Genomic DNA, 22,966 nt, shown 5'->3' with positions numbered 1-22,966 from the left:
TCTAAGAGGGCTTTGAGCTAGGGCTCCGAAAGGTTTATTCTGGGATCTTTTTGCTGTGCCTGCTGGAGTAGCCAGTTCACGCATGACTTGTGTGTGTTTATTGTTATATTTGGATGGCTTTTGTTGGAAACCGTGGAATAGGCTCATTAAATAGATATATCCTTTTGACACAAGTGGGGCTTGCTTGCAGTGAGGGGTTGGCAAAGCGATTGGTAGGAGCAGGGCAGCAATAACTCACACGGTGGCAGTGAAGTTAACGGTTTATTCAAAGAAACAAAACAGCGCAGGAGATCAGGCCTCATGAGCACAGCAACTATTCCGGGTAGATCTTGCCCCAGTGAGGCAGTTGCAAGGACTGAAGGTTGAAAGTCAGAGACTTCCCACAGCTCTCTAAGTTTCCTTCTCCTGCAACGCCATCACAAGCAATCTGAGGCTTCCTTGCATTGCCTGTCTCTGCTCCTCTCCCTTCATACCACTTCTGGTTCTGGGGGACTAGGGAGGAGGGGAGCTGGTCACAGCAGGAAGGGGAGACCCCCTGGCTTCTTCAGCAGCCTGCCTTCACTCTGTCTCTTGAACCCTCCCTCTGCTTCTTCCCTCTACTCTGTACTGCTCTCTGCCACAGCCTCTTCCTCCTCACGAAACCCTGATGCCTCTTCAGCTTCTGACACCTCTTCCTCCCAGTCTGCTCCCTCTATTCCCTCTTGACCACTCATCCGAGGACCGAATAGAGATGTCTGAGGGGGGCATGTTCTGTTTCCAGACCCAAGTCTAGAGGCAGACTTAGGTGCTATGGTGTCCCGTGTGAGCCCAAAGGCGGGTAAGGAGGCACTTGGCTTTAGGAAGGAAGCGGGATGGCTTCAGGACGCTGTCAGAGCCTCCCTCCTTCTTCCCAAAGCCCAGCACCTCTCTTATCTGGCTTTCAGAGAGCACCCCCTTGGCTCAGCACCTGGTGCATGCACCTGATTCACACAACCCTAAATCCCCTCCTCCTCGCTGCCAGGGCTCTCCATCCCTGGTATATGGAGTGGCTTAAGGCACGTTCAACAGGTAAGACCATGATGTTAGGATTCTTTCCCCGTGCTGCAGTCATGGGATTGTTTTTATCACATGATGGTGTATGTTTTCATTCCACATTCCACAGGATGTTTGTATTACTGTGTTTCTGTGATGTAGGACGTTTGTCCTTTGTTCCCTCTTTCTGCTGTCTGATGCTGAAGAGGAAGGAGCTGAGTTACGATGCTCCGAGGGTGTATATGTAAATAAACGAAGTTTAGCCAAATGCTGTGCTACTGAGTCTGTACGCTGACTGCCTATACTCTGCTGATCCTGAAGTGTGCTGATGCCTCTAAGGCAGTTATGCCCAACAGGTTGATCGCGATCTACTGGTCAATCCCTGCGAGGTTTTGGTCAATGGCAGTCAGTCGCTGGACCCCTTCTGGCCCCACCCCTCGCCCCAGCCCGCCCTCCATTGTTGGAGAATGGAAGATGGAGTTTACAAACCCAGGCTGTCCCCCCCCCCCCAGCAATCCTTCGGTGACTTGCTGTTTCTCTTTGACCCCAAAATAGTGTAGAAATGCTGTGCCCCCCCAAGCTAAGCCTAAAAATGGGGCTCTTTCCCTCCCTAAAAGAAGCTCAACAACTTTGACCTGAACCCCAATAAAACGCGGTTTCCCCTCTCCCTATAAAAAGTTCAACAACTTTGACCTGAACCCAACTGGTAGATCACTGCCTATTTTTAATTTAGTGAGTAAATCGCAGTCTCTTGGAAGTTGGCCACCGCTGGTCTAAGGTATCAGTCGCTGTGATGTTCAGGCTGGAGAAAGATTTTGAATCTCCCGCATGAACAACCAGGAGGGAGAGAACATGCCAGTCGGGCATGTGTCTCTTCCAGACTCCTACTCGTGTGTAGGACCTCTTGACACATGGTTCCACTCAGATGGGGCTACAAGGACGTACACCTTGCATTTCGTCTTTTTTAAAATCGTTTTAATTTTTTTAAAAATGAAAGAAAGAGAAACGAGTGGCTGTCGCACTTTTACATTTCAGGTTTTGTGGCATGGGCGCGTGAGGTTTATTTTCTTTTGAAGGGAGGCGTTTCACAACCACATTGCAGGAGCGCTACGTGTTTCATCCTTCACACACACAGACATAGGCATGGCGAATCCATGAAAGTCACATACATCAGATACCACACAAAGAAAACAAGGCACTCTGAAGGATAGACAGGTATTCAATGACCAAAAGGGAGAGGGGTCATGTGGGCAGCCAAATCCGCAGGCTTCTTGCCCGAGCGGCAGCCTCGTTCAGACAAAGAGAACTTGGGTGGAGGACTTTGAAGGATCAGGCCCTCGTACATTAAAAAAACAAACAAACAGAGGGAGGGAGGGGGAATCCCTAAGGAGGACCGCGATCCTCGCCATCTTGCAACGTTAAAGCTGTAGATAGGTTGGAGGCTCTCTGTCTCTCTTGCCGTAGGTGTTGGACCCCACATTGGTCGGCGAATAGATCGCACCGATGGAGTTACTGGACCGGACCAAGAAGTCTGCCAGGCGCTGTGTCACGCACGTGGCAGTGTTGCACTTCCGTTTCTCTAGGCGGTGGCTGGGGACATTGAAAAGAAGAGACACACCACTGTGAAAACCTTGGGACAGGCACTCCTGCTGCCATGGCTGATTGCAACATTAAGCTGCTTCACTAGACCATAACTGGCCCTGAGACAATGAACGGTCGTAGATAAATCTAATAAATAAATAAGTGCATAAGAAGGGCCCTGCTGAATCAGGCTAATGGGTGGTCCAGCTTCCTGTTCTTCCAGTGGCCAACCAGAGATCAAGATCCCTCTCTCCTTTTGTGGTTTCTAGCAACTGGCCTTCAAAAGCATGGCTGCCCCCAGTTGTGGAGGTAGAACACATGATCATAGGTACGGCTATCAGTGGAACAGCTATCAGCTAGCTGTGATGGCTCTGCTCTGCTTCCATGACCAGAGGCAGTAATGCTTCTGAATCACCAATTGCTGGAATCATAGTACCGAAGGGTTGGCAGGGACCCCAAGAGTCATTCAGTCCTATCTTCTGCAACGTAGGAATCACAGCTAGTCAGCAGAGGTCATGGCTGGGGAGAAGGCATGGGGAAAGCCCCCAAGGGCCAGGTAGACAGTCTTCAAGGGCCACATCTGCCCCCATCCCCCAGCCTGAGGTTTCCTACCCCTGGTGTAGGATGTCAGCCTCCTCTTTATTTATTGAACTTTGCACATTGCGTTGTTTGACTCTGCTGTGTTGTGAAGTGACTTTGGACTCTCACACTTTCTTCATTAACCTAGAAATAGATTATCTCAGAAAGAAGTTCTCTGAACTGTCATGAACCTTATGTCTAAAACTCCTGGTAGAGGAAAAGGATCTAGAGAGCACGCTAAGGGTGGCCAAATTCTGTGCAACTGCCATAAAACTTAGGGAACAAGCTGTACTACCAAAATGATCAAGGTTTTAAATGACAATTTTAGGTTATATTTTAGTGATCAAGATTTAATGTATATTTTTATCTGCCACTATATCTGAATGGTCTCTGTACACCCAATTGCAATTCGATGTATTCCTGTTGTGTTTTACGATTTTCCTGATATTGTAAGTGAGCCAGAACTGGTCTGTGACCATAATAATAAAATTCATTCAACTGTCATGAACCTTCATGGCTAGAGCACTTGTTTTTGCTGACCTGGACGGCATGGGATAACCAACACATGATTCTACAAATTCTATCAAGAGATCTAACAATCAAGCAAGGTATCGTCCCTCTTTCCCTTGACATTTACATCTCCAGCTATTTGTACATCTAAATACTACAGAGATCCCCATCTATTAAAATCTATGTTTTGTTCAATGTTTTGTCGAAGTTGCAATCCTAATGGATAAAAGATTGCACCTTCTGTCTGACATAGAGATATATTGTTCCATGTTGAATTTGAAAAGTAAACTCATCTTGCAAACAACTATGATCCAAATCTTACATACTAAAGTTTATTCTCTGAGTGTGGATCTTTATGTAGCTGAAATCAGGGCTGGCCCATCTACTGTATATGGGCCTCTTACCAATCCGAACCAGTTAGGCATGGACTTAAGGGTTTTCCTTCTTCCTTTCTTTTCCAAAAAAAGTACAATTGCCTTTTCTTTCTGTTACGATCCCACATGAAGCAATTTTTGAAGATTGCTCCTAGTGGAACAAGAATGAAAAGATTCTTCTAGCTGTCAAAGAAGCACAAGAACAATAGACCTAGTAGATTGTAATCAGTCACACCAATCCTTGCAGGAACTTTCCAGAACTTTTCTTCTTAAAGCTGAATGAAGAGGTTAATAAATAACGAAGCGCAATGCATGAAGCCAATATCTTGGTTGCATTGAAACCACATAACGACATTGTACCTTGTTCCATATATAGGCTGATCTCACCGACAATCATGGATGCTTGAAAACGATTCTTCAAGCCATCCCTTCAGGAAATAGGTTTCAGCTCAGAGAGACAAGGGCTAGATTTTCTAAGGTGGGAAGACATGATGTTTCTCAGCCTGTGGTTTGCACTCCTATTTGTCTAGGGGGGTCACATGGCAGTGATAGGCAGGGCCAAAAGCAAATGTGGACTGAGGTGGAAATTCTGGCAGGGAAACTGGAGAAGCTGGAAAAACGTGGGCTGGATGAGGTTATTTTTAGTGGATATGTTAGGTTGGCTGACCGAACCCAGCTCATTAATGGTTCCTTGTCATCCTGGAAAAAGCGACAAGTGGGGCGCCACAAGGTTATGTCCTGGGTCCGTTGTTGTTCAACATATTTGGATACTCATCCAATTTGCAGGTGACACCAAATGCCACAGAAGAGAGAATCAGGATTCAAGATGACCTCAACAGATTGGAGAACTGGGCCCAAACTACAAAATGAATTTCAGTAGGGTTCTACACTTTGGCAGGAAGAAGCAGCTGAACAAATATAAGGCAGGGGACACCTGGCTTGCCAGTAGTACATGTGAAAATGATTAGGGGTCTTAACATGAGTCAACAGTGCAATGCAGCAGCAGCTAATGCTATTCTAGGCTGCATCAACAGAAGTATAATGCCCAGATCAAGGGAAGTACAGTGGTACCTCGGGTTACAGACGCTTCAGGTTACAGACTCTGCTAACCCAGAAATAGTACCTCAGTTAAGAACTTTGCTTCAGGATGAGAACAGAAATCGTGCGGTGGCAGTGGGAGGCCACATTAGCTAAAGTGGTAGTTCAGGTTAAGAACAGTTTCAGGTTAAGAACGGACCTCCATAACGAATTAAGTTCTTAACCCGAGGTACCCCTGTAATAGTACCGCTCTATGCTGCCTTGGTTAGAGCACACCTGGAATACTGTGTCCAATTCTGGGCGCCACAATTTAAGAAGGATGCTGACAAGCTGGAACATGTGCAGAGGAGGGCAACTAAGATAATCAAGGGTCTAGCCCTATGAGGAACGGTTGAAAGAGCTGGGTATATTTAGCCTGAGAGGAAATATAATAGCCATCTTCAAATACCTAAAGGGCTATCACATGGAGGATGCAGCAAGTTTGTTTTCTCCTGCTCCAGAGGCTAGGACTCAAACCAATGGCTTCAAGTTACAAGAAAGGAGATTCCAACTAAAGCATCAATGACAGATGACCACCCAACATCTGCTTGAAAACCTAAAGAATCATAGAATAATGTAATGTAGTAATATTGGTCAGGGTGAGGATATTCTGGCCCACATGAACATTTTGTGATATCATCTAATGGTCAGGAGGACATGGTTAAATCCTGTTTTGGCTACATGCACCTGTTCCCTTCTTTTGGCAGGGGATTCTGTTGAAAACTGTTTTCTGATCCAGAAGGGGTATGCATGCTAAAACGAAGGAGCGGGAACCCTCCATTTTAGCAGCACTTCTGACCTGATGCCACTGTGATGTCAGGTGATTGACAAGTGGGCGGCCTATCAGGCCAATCCACATAAAGATTTGGCCCATGGAGCCACAAATCACAGAGCCGACTTGATTCCAGCTTAGGTGTAGCTAACACATAGGCCGGCAACTTCCATCTTTGTTGGTTGGACCAAAGAACAGCTGGTGACTAGGGAAGACGTTGGAGGAAAATATTTTAGGGGGAGCAGTTGCCATTGAATGGAGCTCGTCTCTTTCTTCAGGAGTAGCTGATGGGAGCAAGATATTGTCATGCTAATCATTTTCATGATATCAGCAAGTTCTCTAAATAGCCTTTAAAAAGTGCGTCTGAAAGTTAACATTGAGTCATTGTTGCTGCTTAATGACTTAACTATACTATAATTATCTTTCTTTGAAGATACCATGAAGCTGCTGCTCAAATCGATTGAATGACACCTAAATGGGGGGTCTTTTGCGTGTAACTTACAAGGGTTATTAACATTCATACATTTACAGGGCATTTTGGAGAGAATTTATTCCCTTCCAATTCCCCTCCTTCTACCAGGCATAAAGCAACTGCTAAATGAATGACTCTGAGGACCAGCTAATCCAACCCCCTGCAATGTAGGAATCTCAGCTAAAGCATCCATGGCAGATGGCCACCCAGTATGGTGTAGTGGTTAAGAGCGGTGGACTCATAATCTGGTGAACCGGGTTCACTTCCTCGCTCCTCCACATGCAGCTGCTGGGTGACCTTGGGCCAGTGACACTTCTCTGAAGTCTCTCAGCCCCACTCACCTCACAGAGTGTTTGTTGTGGGGGAGGAAGGGAAAGGAGATTGTTAGCAGCTTTGAGACTCCTTAGGGTAGTGATAAACTGGGATATCAAATCCAAACTCTTCTTCTTCCAATGAAAGAGAATTCACCTTCCAGGTTAAGCATGCCCAGTTCCCTCAACCATTCCTCATAAGGCTTGGACACTAGACTTCTGCTGAAATCCAGTGATGCCTGCCTGTTTGCACAAGAACTCACACAAGTGGAAGCATGAGAAACGATACTGAATGAGACTGTTGTTCCATTGAGGTCAGAAGTGCCTAAACCAATTCGTGGCAGCACTCTTGGATTTCAGATGAGAGCCCTCCCTGGGGATGCTGGGGATTGAATCTGGGACGCAAGGCTGAGCTATGGTCCATTCCTAAGAGAGCAGTGCAATGCTTCTCACTATTCTGAGGACAGTTACAGGTGACTGGTCAGCCAACCCTTCACTACATCGGGCATCACGGTCCCTACTTGTAAAATCTGCACAGTGCATTCACTGCTTATGTCTCTCACATGAAGAGGGAATTGCAGCAAAGAATTTAAAGAGCACACCTCCATTCACAGCTACCTACATAGTTGTTGTTGTTTTAATTAGCATCTTCTGACAGGTATTCATCCCCCTACAGAAGGCATGGTCTGAGGCTGTGCACAGTTCCCTAACTAAAATTAGGAAACTAATTTAAAATTAGCTAGGCACTTAGGAAGCCTACCAAGGCCTGCTGCCCTTTATTATATTTTCATTTGTTTATATCCAGGTCCCCTTTAAAATTGCTCTTTTTATAGCTGTTTAATAAGACAGCATTTATGGTTCCTTAAATGAAAATGCTCCTGGAACTCACAAAGAGCACACAAACCCAGTAACTGTTTACATGGTTGTTATTTTTTAGGTTGTAAGGAACATTCACACATTACATTCGACGAATGCACAGTGTGTGTATGAAAATAGCACACTCGTACAGTAATTCACAAGTAACGTTCAATGACTGTACAGTCACCTGTGTGCAAATGAACAAGGGCTCGCTTTTTCACCCCAACACTTGTACGTGTGGAGTGACAGCTTATACCTGTGTGCAGTGTAATGTGTGAACAACCGTGTACATTTATCTGAGCAAGGAAGACTTAAAAACAAAAGTCTTATTTCCATGCCTGCTAACACTCTCTCCTGAAGATCTTTTTAGGATGGGAGGAAAGAAAAATCCTATGCAATAATCCTTTGAGAAATCAAAAAGCAGTAACTCCATGCAAAATGAAACCTTTGCAAAGTTTGAAAAGTCTCAAAAGTTTGAGTCATGCGTCTTTGTGGCTTTTCTGATATTTAATATACCCCCCAAAAATATGTCAAGCATTCCTCCTTTTTTTATTTCATTAAAATGGCCTTGGGGGTCAGTTTGATTCTAATTAAAGCAAATGGGAAATAATGAAATACTGCATACTCAAGGTATTAGAGATCTAAATAATCTTAATACTCTTAAATCTTCCCACTTGTTCGCCCCATAGCTATTTCTTATGGATTAGAGTAGTTAGGATAAATTGCTGACAGCCATTCAGTATTTGTATTTTTCTTTTCTACTTCCAAGAAAGTTTATGTTCAAGGAAAAAGGTGACCTCTACGAAATAACACTGGAGTTCATTGGACACCCCAGATCTATATCTATATCCTTGCTATATCAACAATAACACTTCATGCAATCTCATAATTAAATGAAATTGGCATCATTGTCAAGTTCACCACTTAAAAAATTAAAAAAATCCAAATTTGTGATCTATTCAATCTTACTACCTGATTGGTAAAGTGCTTTTTAGAAATAAATTCAAGGAGGGTTAAAATCTCAGGCAGCTATGAGAGACTTGTTAGCAGAACGTCTATAAAACAGAAGCACTGCCAAATATGCTAGCCAGTGGAATGAGCGAAAGTGCAGATTGCATCTGAAGGTGTGGAGCTGGAGAATATTGCAAACATTGTCTGGAGATATGAATATCCACAGGAACTTGAACAGAATCGCAATGCCTAGGCGAGCCTCAAATGCACTTCACAACACACTGTCCCTCTGCGTATCTTTTGCATCTGAATCAAAAGCAATCCAAACAAATCTGGTACCTTTTGGGCTTTATCGCTTCCTCACCGATCAGCGCACTGTTAATTCCCAAGAAGCCGCTACTTCGGGAGACGATGGGTAAGAGCCACTCTTGTCTGTTGGGAGTGCCATCGGATAAATCATCAGCCAAGGAGAGAAGTCTTTAAACAAGGATAAAAAGCAAAATTGCTCTTTCTTTTCACTCTTCTCCTCCTTCTCCTTCCCTTCCTCTTTATCTCCTGCCCTCCCTCTGCCTTCTGCAACTGATATGGCCAAAAACAACAACACCCAGACCCCCAAATCCACTACAAAAAAAATTAAAATCATTTGACTTCTTTTTAAAAAGCAGAATATGCTTAATGGTTACCGACCTGTCGACAGGCGTCGCTTCCAGGGAATTTAAAGTAATAGACAAAATGATGAAAAGGAAGGGTCCTTTGAGGCTGCACATCTCTCCTCCGGGTTCTTTCTGGGAGTGTTGGGGAAAGAAATCACACAAGACAAACTTCAGCCAGAAACATTCACTGAGCACTACAATTGCATCCACACTGAATATTCAGTCAGAACAGAAATAATAGCCCGAAGATCCCCGTTCCAATCTAAACGATTAGAAAACATCTCCTCTGTTTCCCCAGATGTTTTAACAGAATTCTGCCTTAATAATTTGCCATCAATCCCGGCAAAATTTCCAGTTTGCGTTACTTTAGAATCCACCCCTCTTTTCTATACTTTTTTTCTGATTTCGGTTTCCAAATAAGAACCCGGTTACCTGTCAGTGGCTGAGGAAGGAGCCGAGGAAATCTAGCAAATGCCAGTATTAGAAGCAATCGTGCAGGGAACAATCCCACACTTGCTTCTGGGTTACCTTTCCCCCCCACCTGCCTTGTTCGCAAGCGATACAAGCACTTATATACCCTTCATAGCTTTCTCAGCTCTGACATCAGGCAGGGGGAGAGAGAGAGAAGAGAGAGCGAGAGAGCTTCTGTCATTAACTTCTCTCCCTATAGATAAAAAGTGCCCCAATAATGAGCAGAGGCTGATGGGTCATCCCTCCATTTACACGTCGGTAAATCTTAGCCAAGCCAATTCGGGAAGCTCTTGTGAAGGGATGCTAATAACGCAAGGCATCGCGACATGAGAACCAACACCAGCATTTCGAGAAGAGGTCTAATAAGATGCAGAGAGTTGCTGTCCCCTTTGGGCGTTAACTGATGCTCAATAAGGCAACAAAACAGATTTTCTTTAAAAAAAGGAATTGTGAGGCAAGGAAGAGGAAATGAAATGCAGGGCTGAGAACTAATGAAATGCACATAGTTGGGGATTCTGTAAGAATTTGTTTATTATTATTTAGTAATAAAAGGCAGACCTTTTAACATCATAGTAATCCAAGTTTATGCACCAACCACTGGTGCTGAAGAAACAGAAATTGACCAATTCTATGAAGACTTACAACACCTTATAGAAATGACACCAAAGAAGGATGTTCTTCTCATTATAGGGGATTGAAATGCTAAAGTAGGGAGTCAAGAGATAAAAGGCACAACTGGCAAGTTTGGCCTTGGAGTTCAAAATGAAGCAGGGCAAAAGCTAATAGAGTTCTGTCATCACAAACACTCTTTTTCAACCTATCCATTCTGAAGGAAATCAGCCCTGAGTGCTCACTGGAAGGACAGATCGTGAAGCTGAGGCTCCAATACTTTGGCCACCTCATGAGAAGAGAAGACTCCCTGGAAAAGACCCTGATGTTGGGAAAGATGGAGGGCACAAGGAGAAGGGGACGACAGAGGACGAGATGGTTGGACAGTGTTCTCGAAGCTACAAACATGAGTCTGACCAAACTGCGGGAGGCAGTGGAAGACAGGAGTGCCTGGCATGCTCTGGTCCATGGGGTCACGAAGAGTCGGACACGACTAAACAACAACAACAACAACAAATTTGTAGACCGCCTGCCATCCGAGGATTGCAGGGCACTTCACAGCGTAAAAATGCAAAATGAGAGCAGAAAGTAAATAATGACACAAAACAGCAAAAGGGAACCAATAACTTCCCTCCCACAAACACTTTTAATGCCATAGATGGTTTAATTAACCAAAGGCCTGGGAGAAGAGGAATGTTTTTGCCTGGAGCCTAATGATATGTAATGAAGGCGCCTGGTGAGTTTTAATGGGGAGAGCATTCCATAAACGGGGAGCCACCACAGGAAAGGCCTGTACTCGTGCTGCCACCCTCTGCCCTCTCTTGGGGAAAGGCACACAAAGAAGGGCCTCAGGTGATGATTACAGGGTCCAGGTTGGCTCATATGGGGAGAAGTGGTGCTTGAGGTTCTTAAGAAAGGAAGAACTATCATTGTGTGTGTGTGTGTGTCTTTCATTCATCCATTAATCCATTTATCCATCTTTTCCCACTAAAATTGACTGCAGAAGCTGAGTGCCCACAACTTTGCAGCCAACACAGGGCAATTCAGAAATATGGGGAGGTTGGGGGTTCCTGCCTTAAAGGATCCTTCCACTTCGGGGAGAACAAAAAAAATACCCATTTAGGACTGAGCATGCTCCCTGGCCATGGAATGCTGAATGTCTGTTGTGCGTGGGAAACAGAAAACGGCATGCCCTGGTTGAAAGCCTGACTGCCTGGCTGGAACCTGAACAGGAAAACTCCACACAGAAATAATTTGGTGCAGATTGTGTATGTGTGCATGTCTGTGTGACAGACAGTACAGTGGTATCTCGGGTTAAGAACTTAATTCGTTCCGGAGGTCTGTTGTTAACCTGAAACTGTCCTTAACCTGAGGTACCACTTTAGCTAATGTGGCCTCCCGCTGCCGCCGCGCGATTTCTGTTCTCATCCTGAAGCAAAGTTCTTAACCCGAGGTACTATTTCTGGGTTAGCAGAGTCTGTCACCTGAAGCGTCTGTAACCTGAGGTACCACTGTATTGAAATGAATAATCAGAACTCTACAGTAAGACTGAATTGTTCTCTATGCATCTTGCAACCATGAAGTCAGATGGTTCACAGAGAGGGAAAAGTCTGAGTGCACTGTTAGTGTTAGTGCACCTGCAATTCCCTTATTCCAAATAGGATTCCTCGCAAGAAAGGGGGAAAGTTGACAGCTATGGTCAGCAGTCAGTTGGATGGGGTTGACTCTGCAGGGTTGTGTATGAACATAGGTGACTGTTTTGGATTTGGATGTTGGTGACAGGGGCTATTAACCTTTCCCCTCTATTCAGATGAGAACCATCCCTTTAAAAACTGACTGCTGCCCTACAGGACAAATAGCTTCAGTAAAGGTCACTCAGCTCCGGCCCTCCAAATGATGTTGGGCTACCACTCCCATCATCCCTGACCATAGACTACATCATCTGGGGCTGGTGAGAGTTGAAGCCCAGCAATATCTGGAGGGCTACCCAGGTTAGCGACCCCATAGCATTTGGATGTGGCGGTGCTCGTACTGGGGAAAACACAGAAAAATGTGTGAGGAAAGGGTTAACCTCCCTACCCCAGTTACATGGACCTGAATTTGAATTAGGCTGCTCATTCATTTATCTTTTAAAGTAGGAGCTGCAGCTGTATCTAGCTGCTTACCAAATACTCTTCGCATTATTCCTGCATGATCAGGAATAGGGTGATGGCTGTGCTCAGAGGCGAACCCCTTCTCCCTCTAAAAAATGTTCAGAGCAAAACTTATTGGGAAGAAATCTGGAGCAGAGGCTATTTGTGTCTGCCCCCCCCCCACTTTCAACCATCTGGATTCTTTTCCAAGCTTCCCTCCTTCAACACAAGCATGAACCTCTGAAAATGGCAGGGGGAAAACGAGAGAGGGGGACGATAACCTGCTTTTTTCATTAGGTACTCATCGGATGACGTTTGCTTGACAGTTCTGCTATGAATAGCGACATCCCCCCCCCCCAGTATTTGGGGAGCTGAGCCTAACCAAGAATCGAGATGTTCGTAATAGTTTTCTGCAAGGTGCAAAGTTGAGCACGCGAATAAACAAACGTGCAGCCGTTCATTGTGTAGGTGGGCTTACGGTGCCAAGAATGACTGGCTGTAGGAAGTTCCATTTATGGGCTGAGAGGAAGTTTTTGCAGTTTGAATGTAGGAAGGCAGAGTTTGGAGCTTGCTGGGGGGCGGGAAGTGGCTACTGTGTTTTTGACTGGCAGTGGCGCTGTGGGTTAAACCACAGAGCCTAGGACTTGCCGATCAGAAGGTCAGTGGCTTGAATTCCTGTGACGGGGTGAGCTCCTGTTGCTTGGTCCCTGCTCCTGCCAACCTTGCAGTTCGAAAGCATGTCAAACTGCAAGTAGATAGCTCGGTACCACTCCGGCGGGAAGGTAAACGGCGTTTCCGTGTGCTGCTCTGGTTCGCCAGAAGCGGCTTAGTCATGCTGGCCATATGAGCTGTACGCCGGCTCCCTCGGCCAATAAAGCGAGTTGAGCGCCACAACCCCAGAGTCGGTCACGACTGGACCTAATGGTCAGGGGTCCTTTTACCTTTACCTAGTTTTGATTTGATATCCTGCTTTATCACCACCCGAAGGAGTCTCAAAGTGGCTAACATTCTCCTTTCCCTTCCTCCCCCACAACAAGCACTCTGTGAGGTGAGTGGGGCTGAGAGACTTCAGAGAAATGTGACTAGCCCAAGGTCACCCAGCAGCTGCATGTGGAGGAGCGGAGACGCGAACCCGATTCCCCAGATTACGAATCTACCACTCTTAACCACTACACCACACTTGCTCTAGTGGACCTATCTGCCAGAATGCTTGATTCCTACTTGCTTAACCTATACATTTGCAAAGAAACAGTTCCAAAAAAGCAATCCTAAGTCTCTAGGATGTTCTAGTATTGTCTACCTGCCTGCTTCCCATCTTCTCAACTTAAAGGTAAAGGTAAAGGTACCCCTGCCCGTACGGGCTAGTCTTGACAGACTCTAGGGTTGTGCGCCCATCTCACTCAAGAGGCCAGGGGCCAGCGCTGTCTGGAGACACTTCCAGGTTATGTGGCCAGCGTGACATCGCTGCTCTGGCAAGCCAGAGCAGCACACGGAAACGCTGTTTACCTTCCCGCTAGTAAGCGGTCCCTATTTATCTACTTGCACCCGGGAGTGCTTTTGAACTGCTAGGTTGGCAGGCGCTGGGACTGAACAACGGGAGCGCACCCCGCCGCGGGGATTCGAACCGCCAGCCTTTTGATTGGCAAGCCCTAGGCGCTGAGGCTTTTACCCACAGCGCCACCCGCGTCCCCTCTTCTCAACTTAGACATTAGCAAATAACCAGCGCCAGTTAAAAAGGACTTGTTCCTATTGGCATGCATGTCCATATGTGCAATTGATCACACATTATGAAATCTTTAGATTTTTAGCATGGAAACCCAGAGTTGTCTGCGACTGGACCTAACAGTCAGGGGTACCTTTGCCTTTACCTATTTAAAGAGAGTAGTTTCGGTTCAATATACACCAGACAACATACACTGGTATACAGGGGAGTGCAATACTATATAACACTAAAAAAACCAAAACCAGACTGGAACTTAGAATACAAGAATAACCAGTTCTACGGCGGAGATGAAAATACTGATTAATTGTAGCCATTGTTACAGGATGAAAAGTGGCTGGTTAGGCTAATAATTCAAATCAGATTGGAAGCCTAGTTACAACGAGGGATGCGAGAGGTGGGGTCAATTCAGTTTGCACTTAAAGGCGAACTTGCATCATTCCAAAACAACACGAGGACCGAAACACTGTCAGCCCTTTGGAATTCATAGTCATCTGAATTTGGCAATGCAGATCTCCAGCCAAATAATTTCTACAAAAAAAGAAGAAGCATATACTAGGGTAACATGTGCATAAAAATTGAGACATTAGTGAAAACAACATTGTTGTTGTTGTTTAGTCATTTAGCCGTGTCCGACTCTTCGTGACCCCATGGACCAGAGCACGCCAGGCACTCCTGTCTTCCACTGCCTCCTGCAGTTCGGTCAAACTCATGCTGGTAGCTTCGAGAACACTGTCCAACCATCTCGGCCTCTGTCGTCCCCTTCTCCTTGTGCCCTCCATCTTTCCCAACATCAGGGTCTTTTCCAGGGAGTCTTCTCTTCTCATGAGGTGGCCAAAATATTGGAGTCTCAGCTTCAGGATCTGTCCTTCCAGTGAGCACTCGGGGCTGATTTCCTGAAGAATGGATAGTTTGATCTTCTTGCAGTCCATGGGACTCTCAAGCATCTCCTCCAGCACCATAATTCAAAAGCATCAATTCTTCGGCCATCAGCCTTCTTTATGGTCCAGCTCTCACTTCTTTATGGTCCAGCTCTCACATGCATTATATTAGGGGAAATTGCTTGCAAAAACGTGAGTGTTAGGTCAAAATGCCACAAAATTGCCATTAAAAGGTGTATAAATTAGGAGTGATCTGCGGCGTTTCCTGTGGCGTTTGTTTTTGGGTTTTTTGGCATTGCAAGCTCGTGTTTAAATGTAGAGATCTAAACTTAAGAGTGGGGAAATAAAAATGGAGGGAAACTGAAATTGACAGATTGACCCCATTCCTAATTGCAGCTGGGCCCGTTTGAGGTAAGAAGAACAACCTACCAAATATGGAGAAAGTGTAAAATATGTCAAGCAAATAAGAATAGAATGTTTGGCAGAAGGAAGGGAAGGGCAAAGAGACCCTGCTGCCAGCAGATATGTGGCTAAACCTGGAAACGGAAGATGCTGCCAGGATAGTGGCCATGGACACGATGTTTGCGTGCTTGCTATTTCCTGGCCACCTTTTGGCCCCACAAAATTATGGGGGGGGGGGGAGAGGGGGTTGCTCAGTGGCCCAACCATGGTGATCAACTAATTGCCGAAGCTTGCAGAGAGCCATGAGTTGAGCAACACATTGCAAGTGCTGCCAATCAACTTGAAATGTCCCAACCGAACCTCAGCTTGTTGGTTCACCATCCCGACTATCCCCAAGGCAGCCCTGTTTCCCTTTTGCAAACACTTTGAGTAAGAAAGGAGAAGCCTGATGGGACTCTCTCGCCTTCAAAGGACCTCTCCGCTGCCTGCTACCCCATCCACAGCTGCCATGGTGAGTTCTTTGCTCCTGGAGGGATGGAGTAGAAAGTAGAGGAGGCCTATGTCTTCTTCTATTGGCTGCCCAGTGGGGCATTATTGCTCAAGTTTTTGTAGCAGCCCTAGTGGGTCTCTGCCGCTTCTGATGCCCCCGATTTTAGCCAGTCATGTCTTCTTCCCTATAGCCTTCTAAAAATAGTTGAAACAACAAACACAACATCTAAAGGTATTTCTGGCCAACTACTTTCATTCAGGACAACACCCCTTTTTAAAAATAAAAATAAAATCCCCCTTGCATTGCTTAGAATCTAACTAGATACAATTGACAGTTTCTGCCCACGGAGAACATTGGTGCCCCACTTCAAGAAATGGAACCTGGTGGGTAACCAAATGGAAATGTTTTCGGGTTATATAAAGCATTGATTGATGAATCACATAGTTAATGGCATTTTCGGGAGAGGAAGAGGACTCGGGAGATGCAGTGATGCCTTTGAACTGTCAGTCAAGCTGCCACACATTTGTTCATGAAACATTTTAACGACACGCACTGCACCTTGTAACAGGGGATCAAGCAGACCCCATAACAGAGGCATGCAAAGATCCCTCAAGGACCTTCCATTAAAGGCCTTGTTTGCCTAAAACGGGTTCTTTTATTATTATTATTATTTTTACACTATGGAAAAAAAGAATCAAACTGAACGACAGAGCTGCTTTAGACAACCAGAACATTTGATGTTTCCTAACATTCTGAAATGGATGTTTTTGTAATAAGATGTCTTAACGAATTTGCCTCTAGACCAGGAGAGATCCACCTGCTTACATTTTTTAAAAAACCAACCAAACAGAAGCAGGAACAAATGAATGCACGGAGTTTCAGAAATAAGATGCTTGCGATGACCTTTGTTTTGGGAAGAACGGATGGAATAATATCATTCAGGGCTTTGAAGCTGGAAATAAGGGTGATCGCTTATATATTCTGTTGGCAGATTTAAGACAGATAAAAGAAGCTGTATTTTTCGCTCCATAAGACGCACCTGGCCATAAGACGCACGTAGTTTTTAGAGGAGGAAAGGGGCAAAGCCCCGTTTTTTGGGGGGGATCAGCTCACAGTTGTGCAGCTTCTTTTGCAAAGGGAAAAAGTCCTGTTTTTATGGGGTTCAACTCACAGCTCTGCAGCTTCTTTAGGAAAGGAAAGGGAGCCGTTTCTACAGTTTCCAGATAGATAACCTAATCAGCCAGTCACATGTCTCTGGGGAAATAAAAGACCTCCATCTGCAGAACATTCAACAATGGAGACCTGGGCAAGGGGGTGGGGCCGGAAAGGGAGCCAGCGATCGACCACACATTCGCTCCATAAGACGCACAGACATTTCCCCTTACTTTTTAGGAGGAAAAAAGTGTGTCTTATGGAGCGAAAATGGTATTTCGCACAGCACATAGTCAAGTTATGGAACTTGCTCCCCCAGGAGGCATTGATGACCATCAACTTGGATGGCTTTAAAAGAGAATTAGACATATTCATGGAGGAAAAGGCTACCAATGGCTACTAGACATGATGTCTATTCTCTGCCTCCATGGTCAGAGGCAAAGGCTTCCAAATACAGCCATACCTTGGATCCCAAATGTCTTGCGAGTTGAGCGTCTGGCCTCCCAAACGCCGCAAACCCGGAAGTGAGTGTTCCGGTTTGTGAACATTCTTTGGAACCTGAACATCCAACATGGCTTTTGCAGCTTCCAATTGGCTGCAGGAGCTTCCTGCAGCCAATCGGAAGCTGCACCTTGGTTTCTGAATGTTTTGGAAGGCGAACGGACTTACGGAACGGATTCCGTTCAACTTCCAAGGTACCACCGTACCAGATTTTGGGAACAGAATGCTGGACTATATGGGCCACTGGCCTGACCCAGAAGGCTATTCTCATGGAAGCAAGGATAGTTGATTAGATCATGGTGCTTATAATACCAAATGCACAGGTTCGGTCCCCAAATGGGACAGCTGCATATTGTTGCATTATAGGTGGTTATGGACTATGTTCTTAAGTCCTGTTTAGACAATCTAATTAGGAGAGCTGTCAGTATGTAGGAAGAGATATTCAGTTTCATTTGCATTTTAATGCAAGTTTTCGGGGGGGGGGATATGCAAAGCGAAATATAAGAAGCCTTCACACTTCTCTGAATTTTGCATTGTAGTTCTCCAACCAAACGGTGTGTACAAGAATGCATGTGTTAGGAGAAAGTGTGCATAAATGTATATATTTATGAAAATAACACGGGAAAATGCATTGTATTATGGGGAAATGCTGTGTATTGGGGGGAAACATAAAGTATGCAAATCTGCATGCAAAAATATGTATATCAGGAATACTGTGCAATAAAATGCTGGCAAAATTTCATGAAGACTTAAGAAAAATGCACAAGCCAATATAGAAAACTAAATTGATGATTGTGAAGATAGGAAAACGAGGAACTTGGAGAAACAAAAATTGATAGATTCACCCATCCTTAGGATTCCACATTCGACCTCTGGTTCACAGAAGCAGAGTGCCTTTAACAGCAGCCCAGGTAAAGCACAATGGCTGTGCGAGGTTTGGGACAGGAGGGAGGAAATTGTTTCAATTCATGTTTAAAGGCAAACCTACCTTATTTGCACAGTGTGAAACAATACACAAACTGAAACACAGCCTCCTTCAAATTTTGCGCTTCTCCACCTTTTGCAACGCAGCCTAGTAATGTGTGCAAAATGGCACAGGGTACTTATGAATTCATGTTACTGGCGAAAACCACAATGTAAAATTCATTGTATCAGGGGAAACCGCTTTGCAAAAAGGTCTCCGTTAGCCAGAATCACATACAAACACTTGTGTATTAGGGGATATTTTCACTAAAAATGCTGGTGAATTTTTGTGAAAGCGTTAAAAAAAATGCAGAAACTGAAGTGGAAACATAGAGCAGTGTTCCCCAACCTTGGGCCTCCAGCTGTTTTTGGACTACAATTCCCATCATCCTTGACCACTGGTCTTGCTAGTGAGGGATGATGGGAGTTGTAGTCCAAAAACAGCTGGCGGCCCAAGGTTGGGGAACACTGACATAGAGGACTGAACAATAGACCAGAAGAAAAAAAGAGAGAGAAACTGAGAGAAACCCAAATCGACAAATCTTCTTATTTGGGGCAGTGGACCCTTTGCTAATAAAATCCCGCTTCTGCAGGCATAAAATGCCATATCTGCAGACCGTAAGCCTCGGGTGAAGGGCAGTGTAGAAAATCAAAAAATAAATAAGATGTATGAAAGCAATTGCAAACATACATGTTCAAAGACTGGCAACAACTGAAGTATCAAATTCCATATCTGTGTTCTGCACCAGCCTTGGCCATTGATGAAAATTACAACCACTGCAAATTCCTAACTGCTAAGGACATTATGTATACAGGGGGCAGGTCAGGCTGGGTGATCAGGCATGCAGCTGTTTGCACTCAGGGAAATGCCCTCTGTAGGAGCACCTCTGTTAAAACCCTCCCTGTTTTGTTTAGGTTCTGTGTTTTTTTTCCTGGCATGCAACATGCTTGACAAACTTCACCTTTGACACCACTCATTGATGCCTTGTGTCAGCCTGTGGTTATGGCTGCCAGTTTTCCAACCAGTCACCAGAGCTGCGCTTAAACAGCCGCTCGATCTGCCAGCGGCACACATGCCCATCGCTACGAATCAAGACATGGTTCCAGGATTTTCTATCAGCTGCCACCCAACTCATGCTATTCAGGAAGTCAGTTAAATTTGTGTGTTTGTGAAAGTTCAGATAGCCAAGTTTGGTCCTGTGCCTTTTAACAGGTGGAAGGGGAGTTGGCTGGCTTGCCCTGCCCCCACAACTCCACCCCCAACCTTTGCACATTGAAACTGAAGCTCAGCAGTTATGCTAATGTCCCTTGAACCTGCTATTCCCCCTGGGAGGATAAGGCCATTGATTCCAACGGAAGCTATACTGGTGATTTACATTTATGAACTACCTGATACAATAAAAAGTCTTCAAATGACAAAATAGAATCCAATGCATAAATGCAATTTAAAACCATATTTTTTTAAAAAACGAATAATACTTAAAATGCTTAAAATGCTCATCCAACATCATATCAATAAGGGGAAGTCCTTATTTCCCATTTATGTAGGATCATAGAGTTTGACGGGACCTCAAATGTCATCTATTCCACCCCACTGCCAACGCAGGAAACCCATGATGTGTGAGAAGAAGATTGCTATGACCCAGATATCTGTTTATGTGCACTCGAAATGTATGAGTCAATTATAGCCAGTGGCACTGGTTTCCTTTAATTTCTGGACTGAATTGGGCCTATTTAGGTGGAACCAGGGTTTAACCAAGCATTTAACCAAGTTGGGAGGACAGCCTCAGATCACCCCAGCTCCGGACTGCCAGAAGGGGAAGAAGGAGAGACAGGCTGTAAGCTGGGCTGGGCTGTTTGCAAAAAGGCTTTTAAACAGCCTTGCACTGTGCTTTGGCAGAGTGGAGGACCATGCTTCACCAGCATGTTCCCTGCAGGGGTTGCACTGGTGAAGTAGTGGGGGGGGGGGAGACCCTGTGTCCCCTTCTTTCCCCACCCCCTCCTCTGTGTTTTAAAAACCCAAATAAAATGTGTGATTGGGAGACAGTGGAGGAAGAACTGCCCCCCCCCACTGAATTGATTCAGGGCCCAGTTGCAGGTCATATTAGCTGCAGATTAGCCCTAGTGAGGGCTGATCCAAAGTCCCAGACTGCACAGCCGTACTCCATACAATAAGGTAAAGGTAAAGGACCTCTGGACGGTTCAGTCCAGTCAAAGGTGACTATGGGGTTGTAGCGCTCATCTCGCTTTCAGGCCGAGGGAGCCGGCGTTTATCCACAAACAGCTTTCCAGGTCATGTGGCCAGCATGACTAAACTGCTTCTGGCACAACGGGACAGCATGACAGAAGCCACAGTGCACAGAAACGCTGTTTACCTTCCGGCCGCAGTGGTACCTAATTATCTTTTTAAAAAATAGTATTTTTATTAATTTTTCAAGAAGAGTAACAAAATATAATAAGAAACAAACAGTAACAAATGCAATAACATCCATAAACAAAGATAATTATACATAAAACCATATCAATTCCATAAAGTGGGATTCTCCGAATCCCCTGACTTCCCTCCCCCCCCCCATTCCTGGTTCCCTAAATTTCTTATCAACTGCATATCATTTCTACTCCAATCTTTTTCTAACCTCATATTTACTGTACTATTTCTAAAATTACAAGTGTTCTTAAAATCCTGCCAATGTATTTATCTGTCTGCAATACATTTGCAAAAACATAATAAATATTTCCCATTCTTTTAAAAATTTCTTGTCATCTTGATTTCTGAACATTCCAGTTAGTTTCGCCATTTCAGCATAATCCATTAACTTGGTTTGCCACTCTTCTTTAGTCGGGACTGCTGCTTCTTTCCATCTTTGGGCTAACAGAATTCGAATGTGGTATCTATTTATCTACTTGGACTGGTGTGCTTTCGAACTGCTAGGTTGGCAGGAGCTGGGATGGAGCAATGGGAGCTCACCCCATTGTGCGGATTCGAACTGTCGGCCTTCTGATCGGCAAGCCCAAGAGGCTCACTGATTTAGACCACTAAGCCAGATTGGCATTATTTACTCAGCTAGAGTGAAGCAAGTTAAAATGTGAGGCTGCAAATATTTGACAGAAGCCTATCATATAATGGCCGCCACATGCTAGTTAATTTTCAACACGCTGGGAAATAAAAGATCAAAGGCAAAATCAGGAAACATCATTCCACATGTTCCTAAACAGTCACAGCGGTAAGTGAATGACAGCATCTGTTTTACTAAAGATCTTGAGTGTGGGTTTGTTTTAATATTCAAGTGTGGTTGCTGACAGAGCAGGAAAAAGGGCCATCTCAGCTCTTCTGCCTTTGACTGTGTCACTTGGCATGCAGAAATCAGAAAGCGGTGCAGCTTGCCATGGTGTGGAGATGAACACGGTCGCTGCTAGATTTCTTCATGCCAAGGTGCTGTTGCAGGTTCTGTTACACAGTCTGGTTACAAACTTGGCAACCCTGTTTTTGAAGGGTTCCGTCTGCAGTGCAAAATGCACAGACTCCTGTGAGTTCTAAAATAAGTGATGTTTCTGCAGATTGATTCTCTTGCTCTAGGCAGGTTCAAGCTACACCAGGTAGCATTGCCAGGCCTAGGGCATGCCAAGCTGACTTCCTTGTTGCTTGTCTCGTTCCCTGTTGTCAACTTTTTCAGGTTGGTTCCATCCATCTGCTCAAAGTGGACTTGAATAGGGTGGAGGGGGGGGAAGAGGAGCCAGAAGGGCTTGAAATGCACCAAAATGGGGCAGGTTGGCAGAATATGGAGGGGGGGGGGGGAATCGTGACAAGCCCCCTATAGACCTAGCCCTGGTTTGAGAGCAGAAAGAGTAAGAGGTAATCAAATGGATTTCCTGTTAAATGGCAACATATGAAGGTGTACCTGATTAACTAAAAGCAGTGATCAATTTACGTGTGGTTTACCCATATTTGTTTTGGAAATTTTACAGATTTTATCTGTGTTTTAGTAGTGGTTATTTCACACACACAAAATAGTTTTGCAGATCACAGCTGTGTTTTATCTACAGTTTTATTGTGTACGTTGCTTATGAGAGGTCTTGATTAGGCAGCTTAGACAGTGGTACCTCGGGTTACATACGCTCCAGGTTACATACGCTTCAGGTTACAGACTCCGCTAACCCAGAAATAGTACCTTGGGTTAAGAACTTTGCTTCAGGATGAGAACAGAAATCGTGCTCCGGTGGCGCGGCGGCAGCAGGAGTCCCCATTAGCTAAAGTGGTACCTCAGGTTAAGAACAGTTTCAGGTTAAGTACGGACCTCCGGAACGAATTAAGTACTTAACCTGATGTACCACTGTATAGCTTTGCACATAAAACAGTGATAATGAGATTATGACAGTCTACTACATTTCCCTTCCCTTTCTTCTCTCTGTGGAGGGGTGGGGTGAGGCGAACATATTTGCCACACCCCACACCCCTAGAAGAAGAGGAGTGATTGGATCTTCCCATTTGCTTCGCT

General features: G+C 45.0%; 2 protein-coding genes across 2 annotated transcripts in view; one reads left to right on the top strand and one right to left on the bottom strand.

Moving 5' to 3' along the window:
- Positions 1–1,964: 1,964 nt before the first annotated feature.
- On the bottom strand, positions 1,965–9,671 carry IAPP (islet amyloid polypeptide). Its single transcript, XM_083402539.1, has 4 exons — positions 9,574–9,671; positions 9,184–9,268; positions 8,836–8,973; positions 1,965–2,601 (listed from the first exon to the last, which is right to left on the bottom strand). The coding sequence occupies exons 2-4, from the start codon at positions 9,261–9,263 to the stop codon at positions 2,430–2,432; spliced, it is 390 nt and encodes a 129-aa protein (XP_083258665.1). The 5' UTR covers positions 9,264–9,268; positions 9,574–9,671; the 3' UTR covers positions 1,965–2,429.
- Positions 9,672–21,667: 11,996 nt separating this feature from the next.
- SLCO1A2 (solute carrier organic anion transporter family member 1A2) overlaps positions 21,668–22,966 on the top strand; it is a 42,923-nt gene continuing 41,624 nt past the window's right edge. Inside the window, exon 1 of the mRNA XM_083402034.1 lies at positions 21,668–21,694. The gene's annotated coding sequence lies outside the window, so the exon portion shown is untranslated. The remainder of the gene's footprint in view (positions 21,695–22,966) is intronic.

The sequence above is a fragment of the Podarcis tiliguerta genome (assembly GCF_965153285.1).
Source record: "Podarcis tiliguerta genome assembly, chromosome: 10".
NCBI classification, from domain to species: Eukaryota; Metazoa; Chordata; class Lepidosauria; order Squamata; family Lacertidae; genus Podarcis; species Podarcis tiliguerta.
Note: the sequence above shows the minus strand (reverse complement) of the source record. Positions and strands in the feature narration are given on the sequence as shown.